The sequence below is a fragment of the Zingiber officinale genome, chromosome 6B (genome assembly GCF_018446385.1).
Source record: "Zingiber officinale cultivar Zhangliang chromosome 6B, Zo_v1.1, whole genome shotgun sequence".
Lineage (NCBI taxonomy): Eukaryota > Viridiplantae > Streptophyta > Magnoliopsida > Zingiberales > Zingiberaceae > Zingiber > Zingiber officinale.
The window spans coordinates 113,746,490-113,764,961 of NC_055996.1; the positions used below are offsets into that span (position 1 = coordinate 113,746,490).

The 18,472-nt window shown below is 39.3% G+C and overlaps 2 protein-coding genes across 2 annotated transcripts; one reads left to right on the forward strand and one right to left on the reverse strand.

Moving 5' to 3' along the window:
• The first annotated feature begins 7,781 nt into the window (after window positions 1–7,781).
• Window positions 7,782–14,460, forward strand: LOC121989009 (kinesin-like protein KIN-14F). The gene is made up of 21 exons (XM_042542782.1): window positions 7,782–8,192; window positions 8,443–8,609; window positions 8,721–8,867; window positions 9,171–9,416; window positions 9,495–9,566; window positions 9,673–9,741; window positions 9,984–10,070; window positions 10,141–10,221; window positions 10,292–10,372; window positions 11,090–11,224; window positions 11,310–11,391; window positions 11,480–11,575; window positions 11,646–11,825; window positions 11,904–12,010; window positions 12,111–12,286; window positions 12,453–12,614; window positions 12,721–12,974; window positions 13,052–13,215; window positions 13,307–13,459; window positions 13,697–14,022; window positions 14,109–14,460. The coding sequence occupies exons 1-21, from the start codon at window positions 8,084–8,086 to the stop codon at window positions 14,257–14,259; spliced, it is 3,045 nt and encodes a 1,014-aa protein (XP_042398716.1). The 5' UTR covers window positions 7,782–8,083; the 3' UTR covers window positions 14,260–14,460.
• A 134-nt stretch (window positions 14,461–14,594) lies between these two features.
• LOC121989007 (wax ester synthase/diacylglycerol acyltransferase 11-like) lies at window positions 14,595–17,998 on the reverse strand. Its single transcript, XM_042542780.1, has 7 exons — window positions 17,639–17,998; window positions 16,463–17,053; window positions 16,323–16,389; window positions 15,533–15,633; window positions 15,249–15,461; window positions 15,028–15,165; window positions 14,595–14,924 (listed from the first exon to the last, which is right to left on the reverse strand). The coding sequence occupies exons 1-7, from the start codon at window positions 17,891–17,893 to the stop codon at window positions 14,775–14,777; spliced, it is 1,515 nt and encodes a 504-aa protein (XP_042398714.1). The 5' UTR covers window positions 17,894–17,998; the 3' UTR covers window positions 14,595–14,774.
• Between the last annotated feature and the right edge of the window lie 474 nt (window positions 17,999–18,472).

Below are 18,472 nucleotides of genomic sequence, written 5' to 3' on the forward strand. Positions count from 1 at the left end.
CCTTTAGCTACCAAGCGACCCTTATAGATAAGTCCATCCATGTCAGTCTTTCTCTTAAAGACCCATTTACACCCTATGGGTTTTACCCCTTCAGGTGGATCAACCAAAGTTCATACTTGGTTGGTGTACATGGATTCCATTTCGGATCTCATGGCCTCTAGCCATTTCTCGGAATCTGGTCTCATCACAGCTTCCTGATAGGTGATAGGCTCCTCCTCTATGAGCACAACGTCATCATGGTCAGACAAGAGAAATGAGTATCTCTCAGACTGACGACGTACCCTATCAGACCTGCGAAGAGGTAGGTCTACTTGAAATGGTTGTTGTTCCTCAACTCTTTGTGGAACAATATCATCCACAACACTTTGTGGTTCCAATTCAACTTCCATCGAGGCTTCAGTGCTATGGTCCGCATCTTGAACTTCTTCAAGATCGAATGTACTCCCACTAGTCTTTCTAGAAACAAAGTCCCTTTCTAGAAAGACTCCAGTCTTTGATTGACTGGGAATGTAGAAGTAATATCCCTTAGTTTCCTTGGGATATCTTATAAAGTAGCACTTGTCGGATTTGGGTCATAATTTATCTGAGACTTGACGTCTAACGTAAGCCTCACAACCCCAAATCCTCATGAAAGACACCTGGGCATCTCTCCCAGTCCATATCCTATATGGTGTCTTTATCACGGCCTTAGATGGAACTCGGTTGAGTACAAAAGCTGCCGTGTCTAGAGCATAGCCCCAAAGGAATGTCGGAAGATCTGTGTGACTCATCATAGACCATACTATATCTAATAAGGTACGATTCCTCCTTTCGGATACACCATTCCACTGTGGTGTTCCAAGAGGAGTGAGTTGGGATAAGATCTCACACTTAGCTAGATAGTCACGAAACTCATGGCTAAAGTATTCTCCACCTCGATCTGATCGAAGTATCTTAATACTTTTGCCAATCTGATTCTGTACTTCATTCTTGAATTCTTTGAACTTTTCAAAGGATTCAGACTTATGTGTCATCAAGTACACATAATCATATCTACTGAAGTCATCAGTAAATGTGATGAAGTACCTATAACCGCCTCTAGCAGCGACATTGAAAGGGCCACGTACATCACTATGTATAAGTCCTAACAAATCAGTGGCTCTTTCGCTGTGCCCACTAAAAGGTGTCTTGGTCATCTTGCCTAGTAGGCATGACTCGCACGTCTCATAAGATTCAAAATCAAATGAGTCCAGCAAACCATCCTTATGGAGCTGGGATAAGCGCTTGTCATTTATATGACCTAAGCGACAGTGCCATAGATAGGTTTGGTTCAGGTCATTTGACTTGAACCTCTTGGTATTTATGTTATAAATAGGGCTTTCAAGATCTAGAATATAGAGTCCGTTTATCAGAGGTGCACTACAATAGAACATATCGTTTAAATAAACGGAACAACATTTGTTCTTTATTGTAAACGAAAATCCTTTCTTGTCCAAACAAGAAACTGAAATTATATTCTTAGTCAAGGCAGACACATAACAACAATCATCTAATTCTAGTACAAGCCCAGAGGGTAGAGTTAGATGGTAAGTTCTTACAACAATAGCAGCAACCCGTGCTCCATTGCCTACTCGTAGGTCTATCTCACCCTTCATCAATGCCCTGCTATTTTTCAGCGCTTGTACATTAGTACAAATGTGCGAAGCACATCTGATATCTAATACCCACGATGAAGAAATAGAGAGGTTGACTTCTATAACATGTATACCTGAAGTAGAAATCTTATTTCTCTTCTTCTTAAGATCTTCCAGGTATTCTTTGGAGTTCCTCTTCCAATGCCTTGCTTGTCCTTGATATAGGTGACAAAGATGTTCAACCATATCATAAGCACTCATCAACTCATGTTGCTTCTGAAGCTCAGAGTTCATGGTCGCGAGCATGAGACAGGACACATCTAATGCGTCTTCTTGATGCTTCTTATAAGCATCTTGGTCAGCTCACGTGGCAGTGGCAGGAGGTGCCTCCGGAATGGGCTGCTCCAGAACGTACAGTTTACGTTCTTGAGTGAGAACTATTCTCAGGTTCCTGTACCAGTCCAGGAAATTTGCTCTGTTGAGCTTGTCCTTCTTAAGGACAGAACGCAGAGAGAAGTTGTTCGTGTTTGACGTCATGGAAATTCTACAACAGAAATAAATGTAGAAATAAATATCATATTCTTTCAAATTATTTAATTAGGCCTTCAACTAAATGATACTCTCACTAAATTCTATAATTCATGTGGGACAAGTTCCACATCATACTAACCCTTGAGTTAGCTTTGGCTAATACGCCCAAGATTTAGTATGATCGGTAGGTAACGATTACCAATTACATCTCTATGCAACTCTTGTTTATAGGATCATTATCCGCAGTTATATTAAAACTTGAGTTAGCTTTGGCTAATACGCCCAATAATTAATATAAACGTGATTTATGTCCTATCTTTCCAACCGTTGGAAGAATGTCTATAGTTGTACTCGATCCAACCGAGTTAACTAGTTACTCAATCTAATTGAGTTATACTCACCCATGCGTTGATAGGCGGGACCAAGATTGTCCCTCCGTACCCTACCAAGATAATATGTGTTGCTCTGCTTTGACAGATTCAACAACACATGTGATCGAGGTAGTGATAGGTATCACGGCACGGTAGGCATTAGAGTTGGCGTGATTTAGATATAATCTAAACGTCGATGTTGTATCATATACTCGATATAGATCTAATCTAATCGATAGGGTGCATCTTGTATACGATGTAGATCTAATCTAATCATAAGGGTGCATCTTGTGCATGATTTAGATCTAATCTTAATCATTAGGCACTAATTAATTACTTAATTAAACATGCATCACATACACAAGTAGTTAACTAAATTTTGTGATTATGTCATGGCCCTACTACGATCTTCTCAAGCCAATGAGAAGATCGGATGGTCAACCTAAGGTCAACAGCTTCTCAAGCTCCTTCCTTTGACCACCTCGTGTTGCTCGCGCCCTCCTCGTAACTCCGTCTCGAGTGAACCTTCCACCGCTTCAAAATTTACATTACAATTTTGAAACTCGAGTTACATTCGAGTCCAAATCTAATTTACAACCAGGATATAAATAGGGAGGCACGACGCGCAGGTCGCGTATCAAATACAGCACACACAAACACATGACGGCACGCAGGCCGTACTATAAATTACAACACAAATCCAATCATATTGGGTCTTTTTGGGCCATGACTATCACAAAAATAATATATAATTCAAAATTATATATTTTCATAATTTTCTGTAATTTTTCATATTTTTTTTTTTTTACAATTTTACGAGTAAATTTTTCCCGGCGGTCCCGATTAGCGATTTCGGGCGCAATCGCTGAGCAAATCCCCTTGCGGGGTTAGGGGCAGTACCCCTACCCGCGATCTAACCATCGCGAGTTGCTCCTAAGTGATCCTACAGCGCCTTAGCCCGCTGTCCCAAAAGGTTTTGGGTCGAAACATTGCCGTTACGGAAAAATCTTCTCGGTAGTCGAAGCCTACAAGTGTCTAAACACTTGTGCTTCGTTTCTACGAGAAAAATGCCCTTTAAAACTATAAAAATCATGAAATTACAGAAATTCACAGAATGTTTATTTTTCATAAAAACCAAAATAAACTCGTACACGCCTTCGCACGTGGCTCTGATACCACTATTGGGATTTTCGGGCCGCGAAAACCGCTTTTCGCGTCGCGGAAACCCCGAATCTCCCTAGCCAACGGATCCGTGCGAAGAATAAAATTTTTCAAAAAACTATGAGAACGAGTTTACCTAGATCTACACTTAGATCTACAAGGGAAAAAGGTTATACCTTTGAAGCGAAGCCCTTCGCGTTCCCGCTCATCCAAATGGTGCCAGATCTCGAAGTTGTCAACGTAGACAACTCTCTATATATATCCACACAAACAACTCAATGGAGAGAGAGCCTTAGAGTGTGCTAGCACTCCAAAGGGTCTCGGCAATGGTAGAGGAGGAGAGGGAGAGAGAGAGCTTGAGGAAGAGGATGAAGTGAATGTGCCTTGAATGAAAAATGCATTCCATCCCCTCACAATAGTGGCCGACCACTTTCAAAAAAGTGTAACCCCTATTTCCACATTAAGTGCAATTAATGTGGAGCCATTAAAGTGAAGAATTGTAACCTCCATGAGGTGGCATCTCACTTAAGTAATCATGATGATGTGGAGCATTATCATTGGTCCACATCTTGCCAACTCACTAATGATGTGACAAAAAATCAAGTCAAACTTGACTTTTCCTCTTCCTCTCAAGTCAAGTCAAACTTGACTTAATCTCTCTCATGGTTGATCTAATCCAACCATTTAATTCAAGCTAATTTAATATAATGAATCTAATTCATTTAATTAAATTGATTCAATGAGTCATAATCTAAATTAGACTCATTGAACACATGAATCAACTTGAGTCAAATTCAATTAGCCCAATTAGAATTACTCTTAATCCAATTTGATTCATCAAATGAATCTAATCCTCTTGGTTCATCATATGAACCTAATCTCCATCTAATTGTCCTTAGTGTGTGACCCTATAGGTTCTTGTAACATTGGCAATGCCCTAAACCCATTTAGGAGCATAAGTAATGAGCGGTATCTAGCAACACATCATTACTACCCAAGTTACAAGAATGTTGAGATCCAACATCACCTTGTGACTACTAATTGTGACTCCTCACAAAATATGACAAGTGTCCTTCTATCCTAGACATCTAGATTGATCAATGTGAGGCATAGACCGTGTAATCCTCTGATCAATCTAAATCCTGAACTCCAAGTAGACTCACTAAATCAAATGAGCTCAATATCTCATATTGACTCATTTGGGCATGGCGATGCACTTCGTGGTCTCACTCTATCAAGAATACCGATGTCTCTCCCGTCATATAGGAGGGATAGATCCCATCTACATCACTCACATCCCTCCGCATAATTTATTACATACCCAGTAATCGCCTTTATAGTCCACCCAGTTACGGGTGACGTTTGACGAAATCAAAGTACATAACTCCTTATGTAGGAAACCATGGTGACTTCATGTCTAAGGACTAGTAGTCATACTAATAGCCACATGAGAAAGTATATGACACTCATATAACGATCCATGATACTTTCTCATGGCGAGTCATTCAGTATACATTATCCAATGCATACCCATGTGTCAACTTGATATCTACATATCCATGACTTGTGAGATCGAGTCATCGAGTTGACCTACATACTAGTCTTATTGCATTAACATTGTCGCTGAATGTTAATACTCGACTAGGAATGATTAAGAGTAGTCTTCTCTATATCATCTCACTATCGGTTCAACTAATCGATTGATATAGGTGAGAACCTTCTACTCAAGGACGTTATTATACTTAGTTTATTTGACACCAATACAAGTAAATATAATAACTAAAACAAATGCCTTTTATTTATATAGAATATGATACAATAAGTTCATAATACAATCATCAAATGATTGGCTCTAGGGCTCTAGCTAACATCCCTTATGTGTTAATCACTATTCCAAAGGCTAGTAACCGTCCGTGATTTATCTCCTCCGTGTTGACCCTGAAATAGATTGACGGGAGCGCTGGGGACAAACGTATTCATCTGTTGCCATTAGGAACAATCTAATTTGTTTATTTTATTAGTGGTGGATCACAGTCACAATTGCTTCTTGACTTGTGTTTACGAATGTTAGATATAATGGCTATGGAGTAAGGAATGCTTCAAACCAAGTATACTTTAGCTACCAAAAGTCTAAGAAAAGTGTCAGATGATACAAACTCTTGGTGGACAATTCTTGATCACTTTTCGTTAGAATCTCATTCTAATTTGATGTCTTAGTAAATTTGACTTGATGAACACTTGTGCCGAAAAGAATTAAGGTGTTAAGAATTCTGTGATGGTGATTATGAAAAGCATTTGTAGAGATGAGTTGAAACTTAGTAGTAGCTTTCTCACATGGGAAACAATTGGTACCAAAGCATGAGAAGTTGGACAAAGTGGTATAGGGATTTCATTCATGAAATGCTTTTGTGGTGGCAAAAATTGTATATGATTGTGTGATAACTCTTGAGCTCAGGACGTTCTTCATCTACTCAAGTATAAATATTAATATAATAAAATTAAAAATTGAGGGATCATGTTATAACATTAAAACAATCTCGGGTCAGTGAGCAGTCAATTGAAGATTGAGTCAATACGGTAATAGAGCAACAAATGTAAAAATTCATATCTCACTTTTCATTAACCAGCCTTTCTACTTTCTCAACGTCCCATGATTTTGACTCACATGAAATTTAAGACTCTAACACTACAGTTCTTATGAAATATGTTGACCTTCAAATGGTAAGAAAAAAGAAGACAAAAAATGATGAATGTATTTATTTTTTAACCGAATGTAATATGTTGAAATTAGACTTATCCGATTGTTTTGTTTAAGGATAAGTGTATTTGATGATGTTTTTTGTTGAACGTATGTTGAATGGTGTGGATGTTGAATGTTGGATGTTGTTTTGTTTTGTTGGATGAATGTTGTTTTGTTATAAATATTGAATGTTGTGATTAATATATTAATGAATTTGAATTAATTTCAAGGGGATTTATATAAAATTTTTTGTTAAAATTAGCGATGAAAAATTGAATTCTGTCGTGAATTTAGCAACGGCATTTGAGTTAGTGACAGCCTATTAATTTTCATTGATGAATTAATAATGTATTTTAATTTTTATTACTAAATTAGCGATAGAATTCAAAATTCCATTTGAATTCAGTCGTTAATTGGATTTCGGGACAAAATTTGTAGTGACTGAAAATTTTCAGTCGCAGAGAAGAATTTTGTGTCATGTGCTTCTTAGCGAGCATTTAGACTACTATATAGACACCCTCCATAGAATTAATTAGTTTCTCAATAAAACAATGAGATTATGGTTGAGAAGCTTATTATAAAATACTTTACTCTCACTTGCCTGAATAAAAAAATAATAATAATTCTAGTTAATCTCATTGAATATTTTTAGGAGGATCAATTTAGTCCTATGAAAATTTTTATTGGTTACTAGGATAAATCAGGAAACGTATCTGATGGTCAAGTCCAATTACATTTCTATTTGGAGTAAAATTTTTTACAAATATATTATAATTAGAAATCAAACTATGAATATTTGGATGACAATTTAAATGTTTGTTCCTTGAATATAATATAGGATCAAAAAGAATAATTTAGATATCTCCACAATTAGTATGATATTGTCTATTTTAGGACTAAGTCCTCATAGTTTTGCTCTTGAGCTCTCTCAAAAAAACCTCATACCAATGAAGATATCTTTTCGTTTGATAAATCATGATCTTTCTCGTGTGTTTTATAATGTGAGATTATATTTATAATCTTACGAATTCAACATATAAAGTAACTTGAGATGTACTTATCTGGGCGAGTAGTGAATTATTTTTTTACTAAAATTAAATTTTTTATTACTATTATTTTTAAAAAATGATTTTAGACTTACAAGCCTCGGTGAGTAGGAGGCCATGTCATGTCTTACTCAGCACAACCCGCACAACTATTGAATTGGCAGCAATCAGAGCATACAAATTTTGCCACGTCAGCTCGTTGATTACAAGTGTCACCATCTCAACGGTTTATAATCTGAGGGGAAGTACCCGCCATCTCGAACTTTAAGTACTGCGAGTCCCAAGTCCGTTGGGCTATTTCAAACCTGCGGCCTGAATCAAGAGAGGAGGAGAGAGAGAGAGGGTGAAAGAGAGAAGGCGCGCAAAGCTCTCTCCATCTCTTCCTTTTTCACCTTCCCCCTCTCTTCCCTTCTCCTTCCTCGCCCCCCTTACCACCCTTGAGGCGGGCGATGTGCAGCTGCATCATCTCTTCCCCCCCTTTCCCCCTTCCGATCGAAATCCAACTTGATCTTTCTGCCGCCTTGGTTGGATGATTTACCCTATCTGAAATCGGCTCAAGGTCAGTGAATTCGCGCGCGATTAGGAATTGGAACCGTTCTGTCTTGCCATTCTCATCAGGAAATGGCGTTGGAAGGGTCCATTTCGGTGCCGGTGGTGGAGGATGCGCTGAAGCAGCACGGGGCCAGGATGTGCTACATTGACTTGGCCTCGAGGAAGGAGGAGCAAGCAGGTGATCTGATTTTACTGATTGATCTACTTTTATATCGATCTGCATCCGTTGCAGTGTCTTTAATACATCTTTGATTCCTGAACTTCTGTTGGCTGACACAATGCACAAGGGCAATTAATCTTCATGGATCAGTACATCCATATACACAGAATATTCTCAAAATTCAGGATTTGAATTCTATTTCTTCAAATGAAGTGTTGGATCGATTCAATCATGCATAAGATGTATCTGGTTATACTTGCCATGGCAGCAATGAGAAGGTATGAGGCAGCTGCATGGCTTAGGAGAATGGTTGGAGTTGTTGGTGCGAAGGACTTGCCGGAAGAGCCTACTGAGGAGGAATTCCGGCTAGCACTGAGGAATGGAATTGTTCTCTGCAACGTACTCAACAAGGTTAAGCCTGGAGCAGTGCCCAAGGTTAGCACTTGTTGAATAATTCTGGTAGGATTTTTATTTTCTTTCTAGCAGCACTGAGATCATGTGCGCGTAGGCTAATATTGGGAATCTAATTATTCCTTTTTATTTAAGGTGATCGAAGCTCCTGTGGTTTCAGCTTCCCAGCCAGATGGTGCTGCCGTTCTGTCAGCATTTCAGTACTTCGAGAATTTGAGGAACTTCCTTGATGCCCTAGAAGAATTGGGTCTCCCCACATTTGAGGCATCTGATCTAGAGCAGGCATGCCATCTTGTCTTGCTAAACTTTCCGAGTTATTGCTCCATTGTATTAGAGCTACTCTAGGAAACTGCTATTCGACAGTTTTCAGATGCAAAATACCTTATTTTTCTTTGACAAACGCATCAACTATATTCTCCTTTTTTTTTTTCCAATGCTCATGGACTTAGTTATATTTAATAGCACACACTGACAAAATTTATCACTTGTTTCTGGTTATTAATTAAAAACCTGCTTTATCTCCAAGAAAATTGTCTCGAATTGGGTCTGTCCTTGGGTATTTAAATTTTGTATATTTCGGTACAGGGTGGTAAAGGCTCCAGGGTTGTTAATTCTATCCTTGCTCTTAAATCCTTTGATGAGAAACAAGTATGCAGGAGCGGTTCCTCCAAATCTGGTGGAACTATGAAACCTTCAAGCACTGGAAAACACTTTGTGAGGAGAAACTCAGAACCTTTCATGAATTCCATCATTCGAAGTCAAACAATTCAGGATGGTGGGTCATTGGAGCAGAACTTGAGCATTGATTTTTCAATAGAATCCTCTGAAATGGTTGGTAAGCTGAATGTTATGATACATTGAAAGATCCAGTAATCCTGTGTTGGCTAAAATGACTTGTATGATTAACAGATGACATCACCTTCAGTGAGCATGCTTGTGCGCAACCTTTTATCAGACAAAAAGGCTGAAGAAGTCCCATTGGTACATCAAAACTGCTTATGAGTTTAGGAGAAAATTTTGTCAATTTGCTTTGTCAATCATCAGCACAAAACACATAGTAGTTAAATTTGTTAATGGACCTTTGCAGATAGTTGAATCAATGCTAACCAAAGTACTACAAGAATTTGAGCACCGGCTCGCCAGGCAACAGGAGATGGTAGGCCATCTTAACTTGGTGTTTTATATGCTGCTTCATAATCTAAACATGACCACTTCCTTTCTTCTTTTACATGGTAATTTTGTCCTCTGCACTTGAAACTACTATCTACAACTATTAATCAATCATATTGTCCATCTGCACCTAGCTTAAATTTCTTCCTTCTGATGCTACTCCACTAGAGTACAATATTTCTGTAGATCCTCTTGGATGACACAAATTTATATCACAAAACTTGATAGATGGATAAAAACGAGACAATTGAAACCAGTTTGTTCAATGGAGCAAGCAATTCCAAAGAGTTTCAATCCACTTGCTGTGAGAATAAGGTACCATATTTAATCTTGTTCGAATTTGTTCCTCGGAGCAATGATAAATAAACACTGCAAAACTTCATAGATGAAGGTGATTGATGAAATGGGTTCCCTCTATGAAGCAAGCAATTCGACAGAGATTCAGTCCACTGCCTGTGAGAATAAGGTACCATGTTTTATTTTGTTAGAATTTTTTCCTTGAAGCAACAATAAATTGATACTTGAAATCTTCGTAGGTGAAAGTGATTGATAAAATTGGTTCCCTCTATGATGCAAGCAATTCGCCTCAGGTTCAGAACACTTGGTCTGAGAATAAGGTGCATCCTCTCAACAATGATAGATATTGAATTGTTCATTGTTAGATCCTCAGATTGACAAATTGGCAAATCCTATTTGGTCCCTATACAACAATGGAGGTAACTTCCCTCAGTAGATGTCATGAGTAAAACATCCTCTCAAATTGCCAGTGAAAGAAATCACAAAACTTGCGGCAATCATATCATATAAAACTACATAATTATTACACAACTTAGTTACTCAAAACTCCATGTAGAAAGGACAATTTTCTTTCAAGTGGAAGACTTCACCCAAAAGTTTCTGATGTAGCATGAAGTTGCTTTGGTGCCAAATTGGGGCAACACCCAAAATGATCCCAAAGTCACACAAAAGATTGGAATGAAATTGGCACAGTTCAAGAGAAATATCTCATGCAAAGATTAAACGAGAGAAATTCAATTACTTGAAAGAGGATAGATATAAAAAATTAAGCCTCCTTAATAGATCTCAACCTAAACAAACTAGGAATATAATTAAATTGTAAACTAAGAAATAAGCCAATCTTAATGATACTTTTATTAAAGCATCATAAGAAATAAGACAACCTACTTGTGAACCTAAATAATAATTTTCAATTTAATGTGGTTCCCAGGAAAGACATACAACGTGGGTTATATTTTCATATCATCATTATATATGATTATTGTTGTCCATTAGGCTTCCGTGATAATAATGTTTTGATCTTTACTATGTTTTAGATGCTAGAATCAGAGAGTACTTATACGTGTTTAAGAGGTGAAGATTTTACCATGAGCTTGAGGGATCAAGAAAAAACAAAAGAAAAGCTTCTAAAGCAGGGTTTACTTGTTGAGAAGCAAAAAAGAGAAATTCATGTATGCTTTCCTATGCTTTTTTTTTTTTTAAAAAAAAAGGATGAGATATTGTATTCTTCAGACTATTTTTTCATAACCTCTGTAGGAACTGAAAAATAGTCTCCTGTCAACCAGAGAGAGTGTAGAGTTGATTAAGACACAGTACTCAGAAGAAGTTAGCAAACTAGGTACGACAATAAAAAAAGGAAAGTTTGTCTAGTTATATGCCAGCAACTATTAGATGTGCTCAAAAAACCCTTGTTCATGTCATTTTAGGAAAGCATATGCAAATTATAACTCATGCAGCTTCTGGATATCAGAAGGTTCTTGAAGAAAACAGGAAGTTGTACAATCAAGTGCAGGATCTTAAAGGTAATCCTATTATTAGATTCTAAGCTAATTATTTTTTTTTCTTTTGCTAATTCCATATGCCCTCTAATAGGAAACATTAGGGTGTACTGCCGAGTGAGGCCTTTCTTACCTGGAAAATCTAGTAATAATTTGACCACTGTTGATCATATTGATGATGGAAACATTACAATTAGCACCCCAGCCAAGTATGGAAAAGAAGGCCATAAATCGTTTAGCTTCAACAAAACTTTTGGCCCATCTGTTACTCAAGGTTGTTAAAGCTCCATCTTAGATACTTTCAGTATGTTCTGACCTGTAGAAACAAAATTAACTTCCTTAATCAATGCAGAGGAGGTTTTTTCTGACACAAAACCTTTGATTCGGTCAATTCTTGATGGTTTTAATGTCTGCATCTTTGCATATGGTCAAACAGGATCTGGAAAAACTTATACCATGGTAACAACGTTGACATCTAAATTTTGTTGATGTTTTGATTACAAAGGTTCATTTACAATCACAAATACTGTTTATTTAAGATCCCTTGAATTCCATGTAGAGTGGACCCAAAGAGCTCACGGAAGAGGGCTATGGAGTAAACTATAGGGCACTAAATGACTTGTTTCAGATCTCAAGACAGAGGAGGGATTCATTTTGCTATGAAATTGCTGTTCAGATGATGGAGATATACAATGAGCAAGTCAGAGATCTCCTTAATGATGGTCCTAACAAAAAATATCCTTCTAATTGTGATCCCTTTTATTGATAATATATATCCTGTTAATATGTATCTATCGTTTCTGTGTACCTGAAATTGAATTTACTTTAATTAACAAACTAGTTGTTATCTCAATATTACACACATCTTGTTTAACATTTTGAGTACCTTAACTTTTAAAACATTGGACATTCGTAATAGTTCTCAGAGCGGGATGGCAGTGCCTGATGCAAACTTGGTTCCTGTCACATCAACAGATGAGGTAGTTGAGCTAATGAACCTTGGTCAGAGGAATCGCGCTGTTTGTTCAACTTCCATGAATGAGCGTAGCAGTCGCTCTCACAGGTCTGGTTGCTTTTGTGAAGCGTTGATTTTAGATTTTTTTCCCCCTTTTTTTTTTCAAAAGTTGTTTTACACTTGTTGCATTTAACTGATAAATCCTAGTTTGCAGTTGCCTAACAATTCATGTTCATGGAAAAGAGTTGGCATCTGGGACTGTTCTTAGAGGATGCCTGCATCTTGTTGATTTAGCAGGCAGTGAAAGGGTCAATAAATCAGAGGTTAAAGGAGACAGGCTCAAAGAAGCACAACACATAAATAAATCTTTAGCAGCTCTAGGGGATGTAATTTATGCCCTTGCTCAAAAGAATTCACATGTTCCTTACAGGAACAGCAAACTTACACAACTCCTACAGGACTCTCTTGGTAAGAACAAGCATTGTATGTGCGTTTCTAGCATGGGGATCAGTGCGTGCTTCAATATATCTGTTTCATTTTGTCAGGGGGGCAAGCTAAGACATTGATGTTCGTACACATAAGCCCTGAGGTTGATGCGCTAAGTGAGACTTTAAGCACTCTCAAGTTCGCAGAGCGAGTTGCAACAATTGAGCTTGGTGCGGCAAAGATGAACAAGGATACTGGGGAACTGAAAGAACTCAGACAACAGGTTTTCCCCTATTACTTAAGAAGTTTGGATAATTTTCTCTAATGGTCTGGATGAGTCTCATTCAGCGCCCTTCTTTCTCTCACCAATTTAGGTAGCTAGTCTCAGAGCGGCATTAGCTAAGAAAGAGGAAGAGACCCTTGGAAGTACAACGTCCAGTTCTGACAGTTACAGAATGAAATCTAATCCCACGTCTCCTGGGCATCCAAACCAGATGCAGACAATGGACGATTTCGGGAACATTGTGGTGGGTATTCTTCTTTTTTGCACGTTGATTTATAATCATTCAACTCCTTACTTTCTCTCTTGGAAGACTTGATTTACAGTATGGTGGATTCTTAGAGAAATATATGATCTGTGATTCTGAATCAGAGCTCTTTTGAAACTTATGTCAGTGTAGACATCTATTAGACCTGTGTAATAATTTCATTGCATTACAACTTTCACTTCAGTTCTGCATTGTTTGGTAACCTTTCTCGTGCAGAGCTGTTCAGCATTGATGGAGAGGGAAGACATTGATGCGGTCAACGATGAGGATCCACTGAGGGCCTGGGTTGGAGATAGCGTGCATCTTCCCGACTCCCTCGACCAGGGATACATTCCCGATGTGAGAGTCTTCAGAGATCGGCGCACAAGCCGGCCTAATTCTTTCACAACTGATGATTACGATGATTTAGATTTCGCAACTAGTGATTCCTCAGAGCAAGAAGTGATGTTGCAGTCTAGCAATGCAAAATCCAGTGCTGCAGTCAATGGTGGCTCCAGAATCAAGCAGCTTCAGTCGGGTTCAACTAAAAACCCCGACTTGAGGTAAGTAGATTCTTGTGAATTTACTGGATCCACTAGAACATCTTTCTAACCTTTTCAGTTTTGTTTTTTGGTTGTGTTAAATTCAGGAATCCTACTCGCTCCCACATGCCATCTCCGTCGAGGAAGACATCAACTGCAACATCTAGCCAAACAGCGAAAGGCCAGCCCACCAGGCAACGAGCATCTGACGGAAAACGAAAGCCAAATGTTAATGGTAGGATGGCGGCCTCAAAGTAGACATCAATCTCTCGCATTAATGGCGAGAGATTTTGTTGCTTTTCCCTTAAGAATGCATCAAAGAGGGACTTGACTAGTTTCGTCTCTCATAGTTGTGAGTAGCAGTAACAAAACAACTGCTATTTGTTTCCAACCAAGTTTTTATGCACGAAAAGGGAAGGTGCCGGAGGAGAAAAACAAAACATATAAAAATTTGCTAAATATCTGTACCAGAAACAAATTACTTCAAACATCAGCAATTTCAAATCTGGATTTTGTTCATCCCTTTATTTTTCTGTTTATTGGTTCTGTGCTCGAGAACTGTCGACATGACAAGTTGAAGCAACAGGGTAACATAAAGAAAACATCCATCAAGAAGATGCTCTTTTTATTATCTATATCTATAGAATAAAAATGATATGTGATACATTGACACAGTAGTATATGGTTTTTAAAATAATAATAATAATAGTGAAAGAAACTGAAATACATTGACACATGGAGCAGTTCCAGGGCACCTTGCTTGATATCGTGTCTCATGACATCGGAAAAATTTCTGCCTTGATGAGTTTGAGAGATTCAACAAGATCATCCAAGAGCTGGTGTGGGTTCTCTATCACTGTATCATCAACCGTCACAACTATTTCCATTGTGTTCTTGTAACTTTGGAAGTGCAGTGTGAGGGCCTGTTAATTTCCCAGACAAACGATTCAACCTTCTGGTAAATGGTAAATGATGGATCGCACTACAATGTGGTATGAGTAATCAAATTAAGGAGGAAGCACTTGCCTGTGGATGTCCGTAGACAGTAGGAGCTAAGAAGACAAGTGGATGATCGAAGAATGCTATTTCTTCAATTGGCCCCATCATATTAGACAAGGAAAATGTTGTGTGTTGGAGCACTCTGTGGCACAGGAATGCAGCAGCCTGTCACATGTAATTTCACAAGCTGAAATTCCAAAGAACAATGAACTAGAGTAACTGATTATTAAGCACAATAAGCCACAAACCTTAATTCCAAACAATTTGACAATGAGATCTGCACTTTTATAGGTGAAGATAGCTTCCAAGGAATTCTTCTTCCTATCTGCAATCGCTTTCCCTTTGCGGATATAATCTAAGGGATCGATATAGTTTCCGATTGGAATGGGTAAGATGAGGTAACCAAGCAAGTTCCCCCACTTTGTGCCACCATCCCTGCCTTCCATTAGCTCTGCCAGAGCCTGCCCAATTCAAATATATGTAAAGAAAAACTCATCTAAGACGAGCAACTATAGAGAAGAGAAATGCTAACGTGAATCCCAGGTGTCGGTCTAATGTTCACGAGGAGGGTTGATCGGAGTCGAATTTTTGATGGGAACTGAACCTTCTTACCATCCTCATGAGCGGTTTGACCTGATATATAAAAATTGCATGAGAAATTATTCCTTTAAGATTTTGAAAGTTAATAGCAGATTGCTTGACAAAGGTGAAGTTATATTACTATTATGGACAATCACTCCTGAACAGAATTAAATGCAAAACATTAAATGACTTACTTCCATGAAACAGGATATCAACAAATCATACTACTTTCAAGGAACTAGAAGTCGAGTCCATATGTACTTTCAAAGAAAGTCTAAATGAGGTTGAGTTGATCAAGGTGTCAAATTTCTTGATTTCCTAGCTACAAACTCCCCCCGACCAAGATCATCAAGTCCATCAAGCTCTAGAGACTCCAATATCAAATTGAATGAGGTAAGACTGTAGAGAGCTCTTCTACTGCTACTTCACCGCAAGTTTGTTATTTAGAAGTTCTAGAGCCTCACGTCCATTTAGTGGACATTCTAACATCTGAAATATTTGGAAGAATCTAAACAACACTTGCAGTTAGCCCTAAGAGAAAATAACCCTTAGGCTTCCATACGAAATGCTAGAGCAACAAGATAGTTTTCTATTTCTTGAGAAAATTGAAAGCACAGTCCCTATTTATATAGAGACTCTCATGAAGAGAATTACATGGTAAACGATACTTTCAAGAAAACTAGATAACCAGAAACCAGGGAGTTTATATCTACTGCCAAAAAGTCTAGTTGATTACTCACAGTATCTCCTGTTGAGGTAACGAGACAAGCCTGCAGATGTCACGCCCACTAATACATCATTGATGGTCTGCAATCAGCGTGTATGGAATGTTAGGAAATCGATTGAAGTGCAGATCGAGGAGGAGCACAAGAAGGCGTACGCAATGCATGGCGTTCTTGATGTCCTTTATGTCACGGAGGCTGACTGCCCGATGCACGATTCGCTTCGGACGATTCTCCACCCCTTCAGATCCGACGAGCGGTGTGGGGGTGTCCTTGAAGAAAAGTGCCGTCGCAATGAATAACAGGACATCAACGAGGGTGTTCCACGCGAGGATGAGGAAGGCCCGCAGCAAGAGGAAGATCGTGAGAATGCCAACGGTGCGAGACCCGGACGGAGAAGGGCGGGCGAACCGTTGGGGGAGATCGGGAAGGGAAGCGGGGTCAGAGGCCTTGCGAGTGCAGGCGAGGAGGAGGGACATGAGGGAGATGCCGTCGCCGAGGGAGTGGTGGAGGCGGAGCACGGCGACGGCGGCGGCATTGGAGACGGGGAAGTTGAGGATGTGGAGCTCCCACAAGGGGCGGGAGGCGTCCATCGGGGTGGAGGTGAGGGAAGCCACGTAGTCCTCCACCGTCCGATCAGGCGACCTGGAGATGCTGCCAGGATCGAGGTTTGGGACCACGATGTGGTCCTCCACCGACACCTCGGCGGCCACCCAGCGGGGCTTCTTATTGCTGCTTTCCTCGAACACCTGCAGCTTTGAAAAAAAAACCCCAAGTTAATGAATCAAAATTGTGAGTTTCAGAGATCAACCGAACCACGCAGTTTTCTCGTACATACATCACAAGATTTCCTAATATACAACAAAAATAATTCAGGGGAAGGGATGAGACCTTAATCGACACGAAGCGATGGAGACGTGTTTCGATCACAATCCGGCCCTATGAACACGCAAAATAAAGCAAAGCCATGGACGGTCGCTGTGGTCAGAATTCAGCAATGTATCCACTGCCCTCGCGTTTCAGCTAGCTACACCGAGGCAGTAGTAACATTCCTGAGGTCGAATCATGAATAATTTTTTTTGGAGAGAAGACGTCTTCGTATATATCGATAGTCAATGAAAGGGAAAGTCATCAATGGCAAGTGGACGACGGACATGTGAAACACTGAAAGTACAAAATTCATAGTAGCGATTGTGAGGCTGTGCCAATAATCACGTCTTGTGGTCTTTGCGAGTTCATAATTCCAAATAGAATATAGTCAAGTCAACCTCCATATATTTTTTTAAAATAATAATAAAAAAATGGAAGATAATAGAGAGGGTGGATGTGGTCACCGGGATGCTGCAGAATCGCGGGTGTCGAGCGAGGGTGTTCTGGAGGCCGGACTTGATGACTCCGACGTCGAGGGGCTTCCCCACGCCCATCACCATCACGATGTAGCAGTTGAAGCCGTCTTGGCCGAACAGCCGAGCAGCTGGACTCATAGGCTGCTCCTCCTCCTCTATCTCCTCGCCCGTTCCTTCGAATCTCCTCCTCTCCCCTGTCTTTATCGACAGTCGCCTCGTCTCCGCCTTCCACTCTCCCTCCATCTCCAGACTACAAAATCAGTTGGCGATGTGCGAGAGAGGAAGACTCTTCTGCCTGTTTTATCGCTGGCTTCTTTGCTATACCTCATTTTTCAAACCTTGCAAAGGACGATAACACCCTTTGATGTTTTCCGCTATTGTATATTAAAAGCAACGCCGGCGTACCAATCAACAAACCGAACTTTGATTTCCAGACGAATCCCCTGTTTTTCCACTGATTTGAAAGCCCTATTAATTTATTCCCCATTAAGTTATTCGGTATACAATGAGCGCACAAAATCTTTATTCGGTGGACCGGCGCCTCATCTCATCCGGTTCGTTGAACTTGTAAAATTTCAGAACGCTAATTTAGCTGAAGATGCAGGATTTCAGATTCGGTCAAAGTTTGACTTTTGGTCAATAAACTTTTAAATTAAATTATTGTAAAAAGAAAAGAAAAACAAATAGTAAGACTTTGATTTGTAGTATTCTGTTAATATTAATCTGAAGTTAATTTTTGACATTATAAACTGTCCGAAAGTGCTTTCCGATCACCGATCACTTGATAATATTTCGAGACGTGGTGACTCTGTTTCATCATAA